Genomic DNA, 16,901 nt, shown 5'->3' with positions numbered 1-16,901 from the left:
AATAATTAAATTTATTAAATTATTTAATAAATCAATTTTACGTAAAATTAATTGAATTTTTTTAATATATATTTTATTTGAATAATTGATGATTCAGTAACTGATTTTTTGGATAATAACATAGGCGGAGCTCGAAAGAGGTGAAACGACAAACTCAATCACGTCGTACATGACTGAGAATGGGACAACGGAGGAGGAAGCACGGGAGAGCCTTGGAAAATTGATCGACCAAGAGTGGAAGAAGATGAACAGAGACGTAGTGTTGGAGTCTGCGTACCCGAATGCCTTCAAAGAAATAGCCATCAACATGGCTCGGGTTTCGCATTGCACCTATCAATATGGTGATGGACTTGGAAGGCCTGATGACACAGCAGAAAACAGAATCAAGTTGTCGCTCATCGACCCCATTCCAATTAATTGATTATTAATGCAATGATGGTCATTTCACGAAATGCAAATATTATTTTTAGTATATTTGTATTTTCCATGTTGTATATCATTAATTAGCCATTTCAATGAAATCAAATTATTGAGAAATTTGCCAACAACCATGTAAGAGGGCCAAAAATGCAAGGATGTGAAATCACATCAGTCTAAAATTTGAATTTTTATTATTCTAAAAATAAAATAATGCATGAAATTATATGAGAAGCTAAATATAATTTAGTGTTAATACTATAATGATATTTAATTTCTAACGTTGATTTAAAAATATGTCACTTGTTGTTAATTTAAAAATATGCTATTTGTTATGTCAAATAGGATAGGATAAAATATTTAAAAGAATAATAAAGATAGACATAAAACTCATATACATAAATTGAAAGTATATCAATTTAATCAAACAAACTAATTTTATTTTCTTTAAAATAGAATTACTAATATTTTTACAAAAATTTTGGTGCCCCTTGTCCACACAAAATTCTCCCATTAAATAAAATAATATTATTTTTTATAATATATGTATTACTTTTCTTAAACAAATTAACTTTTAATTAATTTTCAATAAAAAATTAGACTTGTGCAGTTAATTTACTGAATTTTTAATGATTTTATCGACTCTTTGATAAGTTTTTAGAATCAAGTTTATTGTTTAAATCAAATCAGTTAGATAATCAATTTCCAATTAACTCACTTGAATTAGCCCGTTCAGATGAATTTCAGTTTGGTTTGAAAAATAAATAAATAGATCAGTTTTAAATAAGGTGAAACTCAAGTACAATTAATTTACGTGAAATTGATAATTAAGAATTATTTAAATAAAAATTTAGTCAAATCAGTCAAGTCATTTAACTGTTTTCAACTATCAACTTTATATGAAATATGTACGAGATGTCTCTCGTATGGTTTGAAGGATGGATCGGGGATCCGCGGGCAAGGCTGGAACCGGATTGCTTGACTGGAGCGATGGAGGGTGGTACCTACAAAGACACTCCGACGCTCAAGTCAGAATGGATCTAAGAGGTATGAGATATGAAGAATGAATGAATGAATACCTGGAGGGACCTGGGTCCTCTTATTTATAGGCGATGGTGAATATCTTATCTTATCTTATTTGGCTAAGATAAGAGAGATATTTGGGTTCGAAAGTTGGTTAGAGGCTTAGAAGGGCCGGTTTTTGGGCCTTCGGGTCGAAGCGGGTTGTCCCCGGGTAACCGGGTATGCGGGATCCGTGGGTCGGATCCGTAACAGTTGCCCCCGCAGCGGGAGAGCGAGCGAGGTCGGTCTGTCGCTGGGAGACGTTTGTTATGGGCTCGATTTTTCCTCGGGTGCCCGTCTGATTTCTTTGAGATGAGGTCGGTGCCTCGGTCTTCGTATCGTGGAAGATTCGTCTGACCGTTTAGGTCTGACGTGACTCTTTCGTATTAGTCGCGTCTGTTGCGTTCTTCGAGGCGTTACCTTTTTCGAGGGGGTATTTATTGCAGGCTTGTGCTTTTTCTTCTTTGCCCTTGCGTTTGTTTTGCTTTCAAAGGGTATTTTCGTCGTTTTACTTTTTTCAAAAACCGTTTTGGTTTTCCTCCTTCAGTTCCCTCGTTCTGCTTTTACTTCTCTATTGCCTCTTTTTCTAACCAGAGCATTTCCCATTCTCCATTTTCGCTTTCTGTGGTTTCGGTTGGTCTTCTTCTGTGGCTTCTTTCCTTCGACGGATGACGGAGGCGGACCTCCAACGGCTCCGTGATGAAGGGGCTGTTTGTGGGGGTGGCGATGCCGAACGCCACTACGAGCTTGCCCTCCCTGGGGTTGACGAGAGGGTTTGCTATACTAATCTCGACTCCCCGACAGTGCTGGATTGGATGTGGGTGTATGAGGCGATGTTCACCCGGCTTGGTGTTCGGCTTCCCTTTTCTCCGTTTGTTCAGCAGTTGTTGAATCGGTGCTCCGTGGCGCCATCCCAGCTACATCCGAACAGCTGGGCGGCAATACGGTCTTTTGAACTTGTTTGTGATTATTTAGAGCTACCTGCCTCAGTAAATATTTTTCTTTTCCTTTTCTTGTGTACTCTTCCGACTAAGGAGGGGAAGCATAAGAAGGGGTATGTATCTTTCCGAGCTCAGCCCCACCGTCGGGTTTTCGGTTTGTATGAAGACTCCTTCCATGGTTTTAAGAGTGGTTACTTTAAAGTTCGTCCCGCGAGGGGGCATCACCCTTTTTGGTTGACGCTGGAGGGTGAACGTCGGTTCCCCACTTACTGGAACTTTAAGGCTGGTCCGTCCGTGTTTACTCGGGTTTCGAAAGAGTTCTTGTCCTCGGAGGAGCGGGATATCGCTCTTGTCCTGTGGCAGTTATTTGGGGAGCGTCCTCTTAATCCTCGGGACGTGATGGGTGATCCGGTTGCTTGCCAGTCGTATGTTGGTGTGTGTCCGTTCTTTACTTGTTTTTATGTTTTGTTTCCCGTTTTCGTAACTTGGATTTTTGTTTCTTGTTTCCTTTGCAGTTGAGATGGCTGGTGGCTTGACATCCTTGGCGCGTCTGAAGGCGGCGATGGCCCAGGAGGAGGGGTCGTCGTCCTCGGCTACTCCTATTTCTAATCCTGCCGTGGAGTCTCAGCCGGTTTCTCAGGAGGTGATTTCCTCGGGTGCGCGGGCCGATGCTCAAGTTTCCCCTGGCCCTGCGAACTCTACTGAAGTCGTCGTGGTGACGGCTGCTGAGGCTTCTCGGAAGAGAAAGAGGCCTGAGGACCCGAGCAGTGAGACTTTTGAGGATGAGGGTCTTGTGCCCAGCGTGATGGATCGACGCTTCGATGCCCCGGGGTTTATTGATCAACACTTGATGCCTGGAACGGAGCCGTTTTTTGATGGCTGCGATGTTTCGTTCCAGGCCAAGTCGGTGTATCGTGCTCTCCTCCGGTCTGCCGTTTGTTGTTCGGAAGGCTGAGCCTGTGATGGCTCAGGTCGGTTTGCTGGACAAGAAGCTTCGTCATTCTCATGCTGAGGTAGCCAAGTTGAAGGGGGAACTTGAGGCTGCCGAAGCTGCGAGGGAGAGGGCTGTGAAGTCTTCTGAGGAGGCCGGGTCAGAGATTCTCCGACTTGCCGAGGTTGAAACTTCGCTTCTCTCTCAGTTGGCAGAGGAGCGGCAGCGGGCTTCCGATGTGGGTTCTCAGGCTGCCATGCTTCTCGCCGAGTCGGAGGCTCTAAAGGCCGAGGTTGCTGCCTTGAAGAGGGAGAAGACGGAGTTACTAGCTGATGCGAAGGATGCAATTGCGGCTACCGAGGAAACGATGAGGGATCAAGCTTCAGTGCTGGCTCCTGGTGTGGATATGTCCGTGATGGGGGCCTTCAAGACTGTTCGCGATGGCCAGATCGTTGACCTTGAGTAGCTTTTACTTTTATCTCTTTGGATTTTTTCTTTGAACTGTGCTTTTGGATATTTTCGGATGGCCAAGGGCCGTGTATTTTGATTTTGGAACACTTTATTTTCGTTTTAATGGTACTTATTGGCCGTTCGGGCCTTTTGTATGTTTCGTTGTTGTTTTTGGGCCGTCCGGGCCTATCCTGTATTCCGTTTTAGGCTATTTCGTGTGTATTTCATTTGTTTCCTCGGACCGTCGTTTGGTCGGGTTCTTTTGTGGATATCCCGAGTTTAAAACTTAGATGGGAAATAAAACCTTAGAATTTGTAAACTGGTAGGAGAAGTACAAAAACAGAAATGAGGACGAGGGTGCGACCTTTGTAGGTTGGTCTAGGCGTAGTATCGTTGCAAGTTGGCGGCGTTCCATGTTCTCGGGACTTCGTCGCCGTTGAGCCGTTCGAGTTTGTACGCTCCTTTTCCGATTACAGCCTTGATTCTATATGGTCCTTCCCAGTTGGGGGTGAGCTTTCCTTCTCCTGGGGTCGGGGGACCGATATCGTTTCGTCGTAAGACGAAGTCGTCGGCCGCGAATTCTCGCCGGATGACTCCGTGATTGTATCTCAGGCTGATTCTTTGCTTTAGGGCTAGCTCCCTGAGATGGGTTATGCTTCTGGTTTCGTCAATGAGGTCTCGTTCTGCTTCCTCGTCGTTACCTCCGACCGTTTTCCTGGGGCTTGGGTCTCCGATCTCTACCGGGATGACCGCCTCGACACCGTATGTTAGTCGGAAAGGTGTTTCTCCCGTTGTCGTTTGAGGTGTGGTTCGGTATGACCATAGGACGGACCCGAGTTCGTTGGCCCATAGCCCTTTGGCTTCGTCGAGCCGCTTTTTAAGTCCTTTGACGATTATTTTGTTTACGGATTCCACCTGTCCGTTTGTCTGGGGGTGTTCTACCGAGCTGAAACGGTGGGATACGCGTAGCCCCTCTAAAAATTCTCTGAATTTTTTGTCGGTGAATTGGGTTCCGTTGTCCGAGATAACGATCTCGGGGATCCCGAATCGGGTGATGATCTGACGCCAGAGGAATTTTCGGCATTGGGTTGCCGTTATGGAGGACAGGGGTTCGGCTTCGATCCATTTAGTGTAGTAGTCTATGGCGACGATGAGGTATCTGAGTTGGCCAGGTGCCGTAGGGAAGGGTCCGACGAGGTCGATGCCCCAAGTGCCGAACGGCCGTTCTGCCGATATGGTGCTGAGCTGGTGCGGCGCGGCTTGGTGGATATTGGCGTGTCTTTGGCATTTGTCGCAGTTTTTAACTATTTGTATGGAATCCCGGATAACCGTGGGCCAGAAGTAGCCTGCTCTGATGACTTTTTGGGCTAAAGTCTTGCCTCCGACGTGGTGACCGCAGCAGCCTTCGTGGATTTCACGGAGTATGTACACCGTGTTCTCGGGTTCGATGCATTTGAGCAGGGGTTGTGAGAATCCGCGTTTGTATAGCTGTCCTGCGACAATGGTATAGTTGGCAGCTTCCCTTTTTATTCGTTTTTCCTCTTTGGGGTCTGGTGGCAGTGTTCCATCGATGAGGTATTGCAGGATCGGGTAGGTCCAAGATCCCTGGTTTGAGATTGTCAGGTGAGCGTTGGTTGTTGTTGACACGGAGGGTGTCTTGACGACTTCCTGGATTAACGATTTGTTACCGTGTTCGGGTTTGGTACTGGCTAGCTTAGAGAGTAGGTCTACTCTGGCATTTCGTTCCCTAGGGACGTGCTGTATGGTGACGTGTTCGAATCCTTCTCTTAGTTTGTTTACCTTGGCGAGGTATTGTTGGAGTAGGGGATCTCGTGTCTGGTAGTCTCCGTTAATTTGGGAACTGACTACCTGTGAATCGGTATTCACTTCTAGGACCTTTGCTCCGACTTCCCGGGCTAAGGATAGGCCTGCCAAGAGGGCCTCGTATTCTGCTTGGTTGTTTGATACTGGAAATTCGTATCGTACCGACTGTTCGATCGTGATTTCGTTTTGAGTTTCAAGTATGATTCCGGCGCCTCCGTAGGTGGAGTTTGATGAGCCGTCGACATGTAGTTTCCATGATTCGGGGGTGAGCTTTCCCGGGGTCATCTCGGCGATGAAGTCAGCCATAGCTTGTACTTTGATCGCATTTCGGGGTTCGAATTTGATCTGGAATTGAGATAGTTTGATGGACCACGCTAGCATTCTTCCTGCTAGGTCGGGTTTCTGCAACACCTGTTTGACCGCTTGGTCGGTTCGAACCGTCACGGGATGAGCTTGGAAGTATTGTCGTAGGCGTCGGGAGGCTGTAAGGAGTGTGAAAGCTAGCTTTTCTAAGCGTGAGTAGCGAGCTTCCGCATCTTGTAGGACTTTGCTTATGAAGTATACGGGTTTTTGTTCCTTTTTCTCGTTTTCACGGACGAGTGCTGCTGCGAGTGCCTCTTCCGTTATGGAGAGGTATAAGTAAAGTGTTTTCCCTGTTTGGGGTTTGGCGAGGATTGGTGGTTCCGCTAGGACCCTCTTGAAGTGTTGGAATGCTTCTTCGCATTCCGTCTCCCATTTGAAAGGGGCTTCTTTTTTCATTAGTTTGAAGAAAGGGGTCGCTTTTTGGGCCGAAGCCCCGAGAAAGCGTGACAATGCCGTCAGTCGGCCGGTAAGCCTTTGGATGTCTTTAAGGTTTTTGGGGCTCGTCATCTCGAGGATGGCGCGACATTTCTCTGGGTTTGCTTCAACTCCGCGTTGTGTAATCATGAAGCCGAGGAACTTCCCTGCCTCCATTCCGAAGGCACATTTTGCCGGGTTGAGTCGCATTTGGTGCTTTCGTAGGGTGTTCATTATGACCTTGAGGTCGTCAGTTAGTTGTTCGCCGGATTCGGTCTTGGCGAGCATGTCGTCTATGTAGACTTCTAATTTGTTACCGGATAAGTCTCGGAATATCTTGTTAACCAGTCTTTGATAGGTTGCTCCGGTATTTTTTAAACCGAAGGGCATTACTGTGTAGCAGTACGTCCCGTCTGGGGTGATGAACGCTGTTTTCTCTTCGTCTGGTCGGTGCATCAGAATCTGGTTGTATCCGGAATATGCATCCATGAAGCTGAGGTATCGGTGACCAGATGCAGCGTCTACCAATCCGTCGATGTTTGGTAGGGGGAAGGCGTCCTTCGGACAAGCCTTGTTGAGGTCCGTGTAGTCGACGCACATTCGCCATTTCCCATTAGATTTTTTCACCAGTACGACGTTGGCTAGCCAAGTCGTGTTGGGGAGTTCTCGGATAAAGTTGGCCTCGAGTAGGGCTTTAACTTATTTTTTAACCTCGGTGGCTCGGTCCGGTGACATTTTTCTTCTCCTTTGTGCTACTGGTTTAGCTTTGGGGTCCACGGCTAGACGGTGAGACATTAGGTCGGGGTTTATTCCCGGCATGTCGGCTGGTGTGAATGCAAACAGGTCTCTATTTTGTTTCAGGAGTTGAGAGAGTTCCTCTTTGAGGTCATATGGGAGGTTCCTATTAATGAAGGTGTATTCATCTTTGGTTGGCCCTATTTGTAGTTTTTCCATATCTCCTTCTGGCTCTGGCCTGGGTTGGCCGTCTTGTCGGGCATCCAGATCGGCTAGGAATACTCCGGCCGCATCTCGGGATTTCTTCCTTAGGGCTAGGCTGGTGTTGTCGCATTCGGCTGCGACTTCTCGGTACCGTCGTCGGTTCTGAATTTCATAAGGAGGTATTTGGTAAAGATGACTGCGGAGAAGTCATTGATTATTTTCCTTCCGAGGATCACGTTATAGGCTGTGGAGTCTTTTAGGACTACGAATTCAGATAGGATTGTCTTCTTCTGGCTGCTCGTTCCTATGGTGATGGGAAGTGTGATTGAGCCATCTGGTTTGAGGAAGTTGTCTCCGAGTCCCGTGACGCCGTGGCGGTGTGTTTGGAGGTTGTCGTTGTGGAGTCCGAGTTTATCGAAGGCTCCTCGAAAAAGGATGTTTGAGTCTGCCCCGGTGTCTACCAGTATCCTTCGTACGAGTCCTGTCCCGATTCTAGCTGAGATGACGAAAGGGGCGTCCTCGGCTGAGGTGCCGTGTTGGCAGTCCTCTGGTAAGAACGTTATCGTATTGTCGGCCGCGGAGATTGGGACTTGGTTCCTTACAGCCATTACCTTGAGGTCTTTCTTCATTGTTAGTTTTGACTTACTTGATACGTCCTTGCCTGTGATGACGTTTACTATGATGGTCGGATCTTCCTCTGGGCTTTCCCTGGGGGGTTGCTTTTGGGTTCTCGGGTTACGTCCTTCTCTCTCTGACGACCTGTCTCTCTCCGCGCGTCTCGGTTCTCTGATGATTTTGGCAAATTCTGTGAGTTTGCCGTCTCGTATGGCTTGTTCAAGGGCGTCTTTAAGGTCGAAACAATCTTGTGTTCTGTGACCGTAACCTCGGTGGTATTCGCAGTAGAGGGTTTTGTTGCCTCCTGTCCTTTCTTTGAGTTGTCGGGCTTTCGGAATGATGCCTCGATCTGCTATTTGGTGGTATATCTTGGTAATTAGTGCTGTCAGGGGCGTGTAATTAGAGAATTTGCCTATTCTCGGTGGTCGGCTAGTCGGCCTGGGGTGGTCCCGTTGATTCTCTTTGAGTGTTGGGTTTTGGTGAGAAGCCGAATTGCCGCGCTGGGTGTTGCCGTGCTGCCGCTTGTTGGCGACGACGACCTGGCTGACTTCTTCGTCGTTGATGTAGTCTTTGGCGACGTTCTGGATCTCATGCATGGTCCATACCGGTCTGGTGGTGAGGTGTTTGCGAAAATCTTCGTTCATTAGCCCATTGGTCAGGCAGAGGCTTGCGACGGAATCCGTGAGTCCGTCGACCGTTAGGCATTCGTCGTTGAAGCGGTCGAGGTATTTTCTTGTGGATTCTTCTTGTTTTTGCATGACCCTTAGTAAGCTGATGGGGTGTTTGGCTTTAGTGATCCTAGTAGTGAACTGGGCCATGAACTTTCGTGTAATATCGTGGAAGCTGGCTATGGATCCGTTCGGGAGGGCGTTGAACCATTTGATCGCTGGCCCGGCGAGGGTTATCGGGAAGGCTCTGCATCGGACCGCGTCGGCCGCTCCTTCTAGGTTCATTCTGGCCTCAAAAGCCGTTAGATGTTCTTGGGGATCCTTAGTTCCATCGTACTTCATATCGGTAGGTTTGTCGAAGCCTTTGGGAAGTTTTGCTCTTAGGATTCTTTCTGTGAAGGGTGTAGCTCCCATTATTATATGGTCATTTATCGTGCGTTTGGTGTTTCGGTCCCTCCGATCTTCGTCTGAGTAGTGTCGATAACTCGGATCTCGAGAAGCGCTGCGGTTATGTTTCTTGTTGTATCGCCGTTCTGGCGATTTCTCGTGTCTGTGATCGCGTGATGAGCTGCGACCGTCTCTTCTGTCGTGTCGTTGGGTTGGCGATCTACCGTGGCGAGATCTTGATCTGGAGGTTGCATGGCTTCCGTGCTCGTTGTTGTGTTTTCCTTTATTGGTTATCTTGCCTTCGAGTTCCTGAACCCGGAGGCAGAGATCCTGGATGATCTGCGCTATTTTGTCGCTGGCTTTCTCAGGATGTCGTCGGTCCGTGACGTCATGATCGTTCGCGTTTTGGACGGTACTCGCTATTCTCGCTTGGTTTGTGACTTCGCGGTGTTCGGGGGTTGGGTTAATCGGTTGAGAGTCATCCTGGCTTGAGGGGGTTTCCTCTAGGACGTCCCCCATCGGGCCCAGCTGGCGCAGGGTCCCCACAGACGGCGCCAATGTACGAGATGTCTCTGGTACGGTTTGAAGGATGGATCGGGGATCCGCGGGCAAGGCTGGAACCGGATTGCTTGACTGGAGCGATGGGGGGTGGTACCTGCAAAGACACTCCGACGCTCAAGTCAGAATGGATCTGAGAGGTATGAGGTATGAAGAATGAATGAATGAATACCTGGAGGGACCTGGGTCCTCTTATTTATAGGCGATGGTGAATATCTTATCTTATCTTATTTGGCTAAGATAAGAGAGATATTTGGGTTCGAAAGTTGGTTAGAGGCTTAGAAGGGCCGGTTTTTGGGCCTTCGGGTCGAAGCGGGTTGTCCTCGGGTAATCGGGTATGCGGGATCCGTGGGTCGGATCCGTAACAAAATCGATGCACATGAGTTTTCACTTTTAAATAATTGTTTACTTTTAATTTGAATAAAGTCATAACAAAGTGAAAAAAATAAATGGAGTAAGGTTATTTTAACTATTTTCTAAGATTTGCACAGTGCATAATCAAATCATGAAGTAGATGTAACTGCGTAGTATTGGGCTTAAGGAAAAGAGGAATAGATGTTGATATAAGCAGTAACGGGCTGGCCTGGGCTTAGAAACCCGAATATCATACAATGATTCCGATCCGACCCGGGCTAGATTGTTATTGTGCTTGTGGCCGTGTCCGTCGTTTGCAGAAGCTACTCAGAAGAAGGAAGTAAGGAATGGGGAGCGGGAAGGAGGCTACTCAGAATGAACAGCAACGAAAACGAAAACGAAAAGAAAAAGGAAAAGTAGAAGGAGTAAAGAGCAAGAAGAACTCAGCATCAGCATCAGCATCGGAGCAGCTGCGATTCTTTGTGGATGAGTTTCAGTCGGCGAAGGGTGTAAAGCTTTCTTCTCTGGAGCTGGATTCCCTCAAAGACTCTTCCATTTTGACGCTACCTCATTCCTCTGTTTCCGATTCCGATTCCGATTCCGATGTCAAAATCTTGGGGAATAATATAAAAGCAGCTTTCGGAGCATCATGGAAACAGGTCCTTTGTGAACCTGACCTTGTCCCCGGCAATGTCCTTCCCGGAAGCCCTGCAATCCTTATCGTAGCTTCATCTGCTTTAAGATCCCTTCATCTTTTAAGGTCACTGCTTTTTCCCTTACCTTTCATACTTTGAAATTCTTAAACCCTAAACCCTAAATTATTATTTTGCGCAGGGGTTTCCGCTCTTTCACAAAGGAATGCCATGCTGCAAAGTTGTTCTCAAAGCACATGAAACTAGAAGAACAGGTATGCTCCCTCGCTCCCTCCAACTCTCCAACCCTATTCGGTTGATGCTCACCTTTTTAAGGTTACTGCAGGTTTCAGTGTTGAATAACCGTGTTAACATTGCTAGTGGCACACCAAGCAGGTTGAACATCTGATTACTCTCCCTGACATTGTTTTACTTGTATTCACTGGTCAGTCATTGAGATGAATTGTGTATTGTTCTCCCTTCAATTTCAGGATAAAGAAGCTCATTGACACTGAGGCGTTAAGCCTTTCGCGGCTACAAGTGCTTCTTCTCGATATACATCCAGATGTAAAAGGCTACTCTCTGTTAACTCTTCCACAAGTCAGGTTTGGCTCTCATTTTTTGCTTTAATTATTCATCCTTGTCATCTGGTACATCACAAACCTTAATCTCTAGAAGCTAATGGATTTGTTCATGGCTTAATGTTACATGCGCAGAGATGAATTCTGGGACTTATTCAAGAACTATTTTTATCAGGGGATGATCCAGGGACATCTGCGTATCTGTCTCTATGGTCCACTCCAGTCGGCTGTCCGCTTAAAAGGAAAACCAGCACAACCTCTTCCCGATGAATAACATATCATCCCTCTCTACTTGTTTTTATTTTTTTTCTAAGTATCTTGGTGAAATTCCTATATCTCTAAATGACTTTCATGGGGTTTGATTAGATGACAGTCTACTGTTATTTTATTTTTAACACTTTAAAATGAAATTCAAGTTATATATCCTCACACCCAAGCATATTATATCGGCAAATGTTACCATGTCTCACTAGTTATACATGGCTCATTATTTGTACATTTACGCCTTGCCATGTTAAGGAATGTGATAGATGATGCACTTCCCGGTATTTTGTTAAACTATTGCTTAGTATTTGCATGTTAGTACTATAGAAATCAAACCATAGTCTTCTAAGCTTCATTTTAAGAGTCCTAATATAGAAATAGAGTGCTAGTGTTGAAAAAAAAATTAAAAAGTAAATGATGCTCGTATTGAAAATAAACATGACAAGATTAACGTGAAAATGAAAGAGGTTGAAATCAATGATGAGGAAACAGAATAATGTTGCTTGTCGTGTTCATTACTGATTACATCGAATTCTCACCGGAGTTCTATCTTAGCCTTCTTTAGGGATAACTAAGGTTGCGGTTGCTTTGATTTTTCATTTTTTAATATTTTTTATTTTTAGAATTTTATTAAAAAAAAAGGGAAAACAAAAGTAGAATTTTATTTTTTTTTCTTCACAAAATCCTAAAAACAGAAAATAGAAACCCAAAACAAATGTACCCTAAAAACTTCTAAAGTTGCAAAAGAGATAAAATCGCAGAGATAAATCATCCCTTTATTGATTAGATTTTAAACTATTGAATATCTATACTACGAACTATTATTTGTTATCACCATTTTCCCGAAGGACAAATATGATGGGTAAAGTCCCCGAGTTACAATTTGGGTTTTGTATTTGTGAGGGAGTTGATCATTCCGCTGCAGGAGATGAATTAATTGTGAGATGACTGCCTCATCCACTTTGTAGCTGACCACTTCTCTCCAGAGAGTACCTCACATCCTCCATGCACACTATCCGGATCTGACTTTCCATCTAGTCCCTGAGAATACAGCCGCACAGGAAATCAAGAAACAATTACAGCTCTGCATATTCGAAATTATGTACATTGACATTCTTTTCTGACAAGAGGTAGTGGGGAAGCCCTTTTGATGAAATGCCAGTGGCATGCTTACAAGTTACAACAAATATATTCACTTTGTTCATTTTTATCTGTCATTGTGAAAATTTTTCTGTAGTAGATAAAAGAAAAGGGACGAAAGTACATTGAACTACAAGAATAACAACAACAAAGCCTTGTCCCACTAAGTGGGGTCGGCATTGAACTACAAGAATGAGGAAAAATATTTAAAAAAAGACTCTCTAGATCTAAGAATGATTAATGTGTAGCCTTGAACAAATTCACATATTGTCTTACATGAGACAATGAGATATTTGGAAAATTTCATGTTCCAAATGTATTTGACAGGAACCATTTTTCATTTGTTGGGAGTTAGTTTAACAACACTTTAATCCCTCATGCTTAAAAGGAACATCCTAATAACATATTACTACTAGTAGTTCAGAGGAAGTTTAGACCAATGAACAACAGTTAAGAATTTAATAAAATAGCTTCTCTTATTTCAAAATTTTCATGAATGATTACTTCAACTAGCTAATTAAATAAAATCATACTAACCATACTCCAAAAGAGCACAGCATTTCCTTTGATTGCTTTCACAGATAGCCCTTTGACAGTTTTCCCACCACAGCTACATTCACCTGAACCAGCCTGAAATCCATGCAGTGCGCGTATTATGAATAGTAGCCTTCAGTACAGTCATAAAGATCAACTAGATTGAAATCTTAGCACACAGAATAGATAGTAAATACTAGAATATTAATATTAACATATTCCTCCACTTAAAGTTTAACATATAAGATTAACCAGAAAAAACAAAATGGTACATCTCCTGCATCAGCCTGTGTAAGGAACCCAATCAATTATGAACTGGTGCACTTAATTGTAATTAAGTGAACTTTAGGCTGGGTGAGTTTTGTAATTAATTCCAACTAGGCAAAGAAGAGAGAATATTGTAACTTGTTAGGGAAGAGCCATGTATAGGCTCTAATGGGAGGGATACTGATGGGTAAATCTCAGAATTTGGAGACGAATTAGAACTAGGAGAGTATGGCATCTCAAAGAGCTACAGGCAAGATATGGCCTCTTGAACTGCCATTCCCAATTACTATTTCTTGTCATCATCAGTGTGTTAATTCAAGACTTTTTTTTTTCTGTATGTTATTTCTAGTCCATTATCCTCCATGAATACCAGGTTCCTTAATCCTTACAGCCTGTCACCCAATTCTTGTTTTAGTTTCAGACCATTGATATGCTTCAGAAGTCAGAACTACAACTACAGCAGCTAATGGAATATGTTACATGACAAATTCAGAAAACAAGAAACTAACCATTGGGAAATATGTCTCTCCTCCCTCAACATTGTCACTTAAATACATAAGCATCGTAGCTATTCGCTGCCCACCACGCTTCAAGTTGAACTGCCTCAAAAATTAAGGCACGAGGATTGCAAATGGTTTAGTTTAAGAGACTTCGAGGTAATTCTCATGCTTACTAAAATAGATAAATAAAATATTAGAGAGAATAATATAACTTACAGCATCAGAAAAATAGTCATGATGGGGTTTGTAATATTGATTCTTCTCATACCTGTGCTGCTGCAGATGTTAGCCTTATACTAGCAGCACCATTCTCTATTCTTAAAAAATATTAACAAAAAAGGGACATCTCCTTACCTCAGAATTTGTATAAGCTCTCCATTTTCAATTGGTATTTGAGAATAGATGGAAATCCTTTTTTCAATTGCCTAATTGAGCAAGGTGAACATGCTTAGCAAAGTATACACAATCAATCCTCACCAATAAAATATGTTGTGTACCTCTTCTCCAGTTCTACATTTACTGGTTTTGGCCTTTGTTTAATTACGTTTTCTAATTTAAACTTCATTATGAGATTAGTAATTGTAGAATCTCAATTCTCAATTGCTAATGCTTGTAGGTTAAGTTTACATTTAACAGATGCAATGGTTCACATCTTTATTAGATGGTCAGATTTTATGAAAAAAGAGAGCTTCTTGACTGTGATGTAACAGAATCCTAGGCGTGAAACCTAAGGACCATAGGTGGGACACGATGTTTAAAAGACTGAGCAACTCACTAATAAGTAATAACCACTCAAAAAGTGTTCTAAGTGAACCAGCTGGTCTATGCTTGTGCGTATCAGACCAGGAAAACTGTTAAAATTTCATGGTTGAATCAGCTGGTGCAGTCGGTGGTTTAATGACAAAAGCAAGACGATTTGAGAAGGAAAATGATCTTCAAAACTTACATGAACCATGGGATATTTTCTCTCCTCAGGACTTAAAAACATACCAGAGCTTGTTCTGACATCACTCTTGATTCCCTGTGAAAGGTATTCACCATATTTCATGAAGAAATTAAATAAATATATTCCAAAATTCACAGTACAACATTATTCAATTATTAGATATTAGATATTTTGATCAAATGAGCAACAAACTAATACATGTTTAAATTTTTCTCATATGGATTTCCTTCTGTTTTAATCCATTTTATGTAGAGAAAAAAGCATCTGAATGTAGTTGTTTCCCTTCATGAAAGTTGATGTGAAAAGCGATTTGTATAACATCGGCTATACAGTTTCATGTCACATATTTGAGGATGATATAGCACCAGATATATAAAACCATTTTTAAAAAAAAAAAATCGAATAGAACCACAAGCATCCAGGTTCTGTTATCAGGAACCCAGTGAGCCCAACCCAGAAGAAATCAACTCTCAATGTACCTTTCCTGTTTTTGTATCCACCACTGTTGAAATATGCAGGCGAGGAAGTGCTACACCCCTGAGATAATCACATTCCTGTAAATATAAAATTATTTAAATTCAGACACGTCTAAACATCAACCGAAAAGGGCTTCACTCAGCAGCTGGATTTTTTAAAAGTACCATCAAATGCCCAAGATTAGTATATAGCTATAGATCCTTTTCTGTTGGGATAGGAAGATCTTATCTGTGGCTAAATAGCAAGTCCTACTTCACGCTAGCAGGCTGGCATCTAATGAGGAAACTTTAACCCTCAAATAGATGTCTGAAACTTTAAATTGACTCCTTAGTCTAATCTGTATAATATCCTAATAATCCTAGTCAATGATACAGTGATAACAGGTTTCACTCTAAATTTCTTACAAATCTCATACCTCCATGCTTAGGAAGTTGTGCAGCAAAATAATTCTTGGAGACCAGCTAAGCACTTCAGGTTTGACCTGCATCAAGAATTGACGATCATACAAACATAATTATCTATAAGCATGCAAGTCAAGTCTCTGCTCTCCCAATCAAAAGAAGGATACTAAATAGCAAACAGATACTATCAAAAAGAAAGAATAAGATAGTTAAAAGCTAAGTAAACAGAGACAATGCTCAGATAAATACGCTCGTTAAAGGCTCGAATAAAGAGGACCAGCATCAAGGCTCGAATAAAGAATAAGATAGTTAGACATTCCTAATACTTGCATACGCTGATATAATATATCATACATCATAAAAGGGATCAAGCACTCAGAATGCAACAGACATACATAACCAAGTCGTAAGATCTCTGCTTCTTTGTCGTTGCCCCAATGTGGAAGACCTGAACATGTGAATGCAAAAATAAATGAATAATTGAGGGGGAAAAGAATAGACAATGAACAGGGATAAAAGTAAACAAGACCTCTGGGCAATTGAAGATGACTATCGGTGTCAAAGCCACGCAATCTTCTAAATGGAATACCCTGAGTGCCTATAGTCATCAGGTTAGACTAACACTAACAAACAACACTACAACAATGCATAGCATATATAATAACAATAACAATAACAATCAAACACACATATGAAATTGTAATCATAATCGTAATCATGACTAAAATTAAAGCGATTTCACAGAAGAACACTAAAGAACGCAAGATTATACCATATGAATCTTCCAATTTCCGAATGAACGCCAACTGAGAAAGAGCACCTGAAATTTCCAGTACAGAAAAGAACATGAATGAGATGGAAATGGAAGCAGCTGAATTCTGTAAGAAGGTGAAAATGGAATCACCAAACGAAAGAAAAAGTAGCACAAGAAGAAGATCACAGCACATGCTCGCATCTTATTACCTATAATCATTCCGATGGTGACAAATGTGAGAAGTCCGAAAACGATCTTCATCGAGGAAGCCATGGATTTGACGAGGGACGAAGAAAGAAGCACGACTTGGAAGCTGAGAAGAAGAATCAGAATCCAGTTTCGTCGCTGTTGCTACGTTTTGAATAAACAGCGACCAAACCGCTATCAACTCCCCTTGCTTTCTTGTTGAAACTTGAAACTGGGAACTCGCCTCCGAGCTTCTCTCTCTTTTCTTTTTCTTTTCTTTTAATTTAATTTTTTAT

The 16,901-nt window shown here is 42.9% G+C and overlaps 3 protein-coding genes across 4 annotated transcripts in view; 2 read left to right on the top strand and 1 right to left on the bottom strand.

Annotated features, from left to right (window-relative positions):
• LOC107619403 (isoprene synthase, chloroplastic) overlaps positions 1 to 551 on the top strand; it is a 2,997-nt gene extending 2,446 nt beyond the window's left edge. Inside the window, exon 4 of the mRNA XM_016321683.2 lies at positions 125 to 551. Coding sequence (XP_016177169.1) covers positions 125 to 421 — 297 coding nt within the window. The 3' untranslated portion in view covers positions 422 to 551. The remainder of the gene's footprint in view (positions 1 to 124) is intronic.
• LOC107618095 (protein CMS1) lies at positions 10,220 to 11,634 on the top strand. Of its 2 annotated transcripts, none has more exons than XM_016320029.2 (5): positions 10,220 to 10,683; positions 10,758 to 10,830; positions 10,902 to 10,951; positions 11,047 to 11,160; positions 11,312 to 11,634. In XM_016320029.2, the coding sequence occupies exons 1-5, from the start codon at positions 10,271 to 10,273 to the stop codon at positions 11,316 to 11,318; spliced, it is 657 nt and encodes a 218-aa protein (XP_016175515.1). In that variant the 5' UTR covers positions 10,220 to 10,270; the 3' UTR covers positions 11,319 to 11,634. The 2 variants fall into 2 exon arrangements, with proteins under 2 accessions (XP_016175515.1, XP_016175514.1); XM_016320028.2 differs by having other exon boundaries at positions 10,222 to 10,683; positions 11,272 to 11,634.
• On the bottom strand, positions 12,151 to 16,901 carry LOC107618094 (prolyl 4-hydroxylase 1). The gene is made up of 12 exons (XM_016320027.2): positions 16,629 to 16,901; positions 16,438 to 16,485; positions 16,195 to 16,263; positions 16,061 to 16,113; positions 15,680 to 15,745; positions 15,267 to 15,341; positions 14,788 to 14,862; positions 14,196 to 14,266; positions 14,058 to 14,109; positions 13,851 to 13,940; positions 13,078 to 13,170; positions 12,151 to 12,441 (listed from the first exon to the last, which is right to left on the bottom strand). Exons 1-12 carry the CDS (start codon positions 16,690 to 16,692, stop codon positions 12,334 to 12,336), a joined length of 864 nt encoding a protein of 287 aa, XP_016175513.1. The 5' UTR covers positions 16,693 to 16,901; the 3' UTR covers positions 12,151 to 12,333.

The sequence above is a fragment of the Arachis ipaensis genome, chromosome B09 (assembly GCF_000816755.2).
Source record: "Arachis ipaensis cultivar K30076 chromosome B09, Araip1.1, whole genome shotgun sequence".
NCBI lineage: Eukaryota > Viridiplantae > Streptophyta > Magnoliopsida > Fabales > Fabaceae > Arachis > Arachis ipaensis.
Note: the sequence above shows the minus strand (reverse complement) of the source record. Positions and strands in the feature narration are given on the sequence as shown.

Bases quoted from the DNA above. Each gene is read 5' to 3' on its own strand.
- LOC107618095 (XM_016320028.2), top strand. From the start codon at position 10,271: ATGGGGAGCGGGAAGGAGGCTACTCAGAATGAACAGCAACGAAAACGA. The intron at 10,684-10,757 runs GTCACTGCTTTT...TATTTTGCGCAG, and splicing joins AGATCCCTTCATCTTTTAAG to GGGTTTCCGCTCTTTCACAA. The intron at 10,831-10,901 runs GTATGCTCCCTC...AGGTTACTGCAG, and splicing joins ACATGAAACTAGAAGAACAG to GTTTCAGTGTTGAATAACCG.
- LOC107618094 (XM_016320027.2), bottom strand. From the start codon at position 16,692: ATGGCTTCCTCGATGAAGATCGTTTTCGGACTTCTCACATTTGTCACC. The intron at 16,486-16,628 runs GTAATAAGATGC...TGGAAATTTCAG, and splicing joins CACCATCGGAATGATTATAG to GTGCTCTTTCTCAGTTGGCG. The intron at 15,746-16,060 runs GTATGTCTGTTG...TTCTTGATGCAG, and splicing joins AGATCTTACGACTTGGTTAT to GTCAAACCTGAAGTGCTTAG.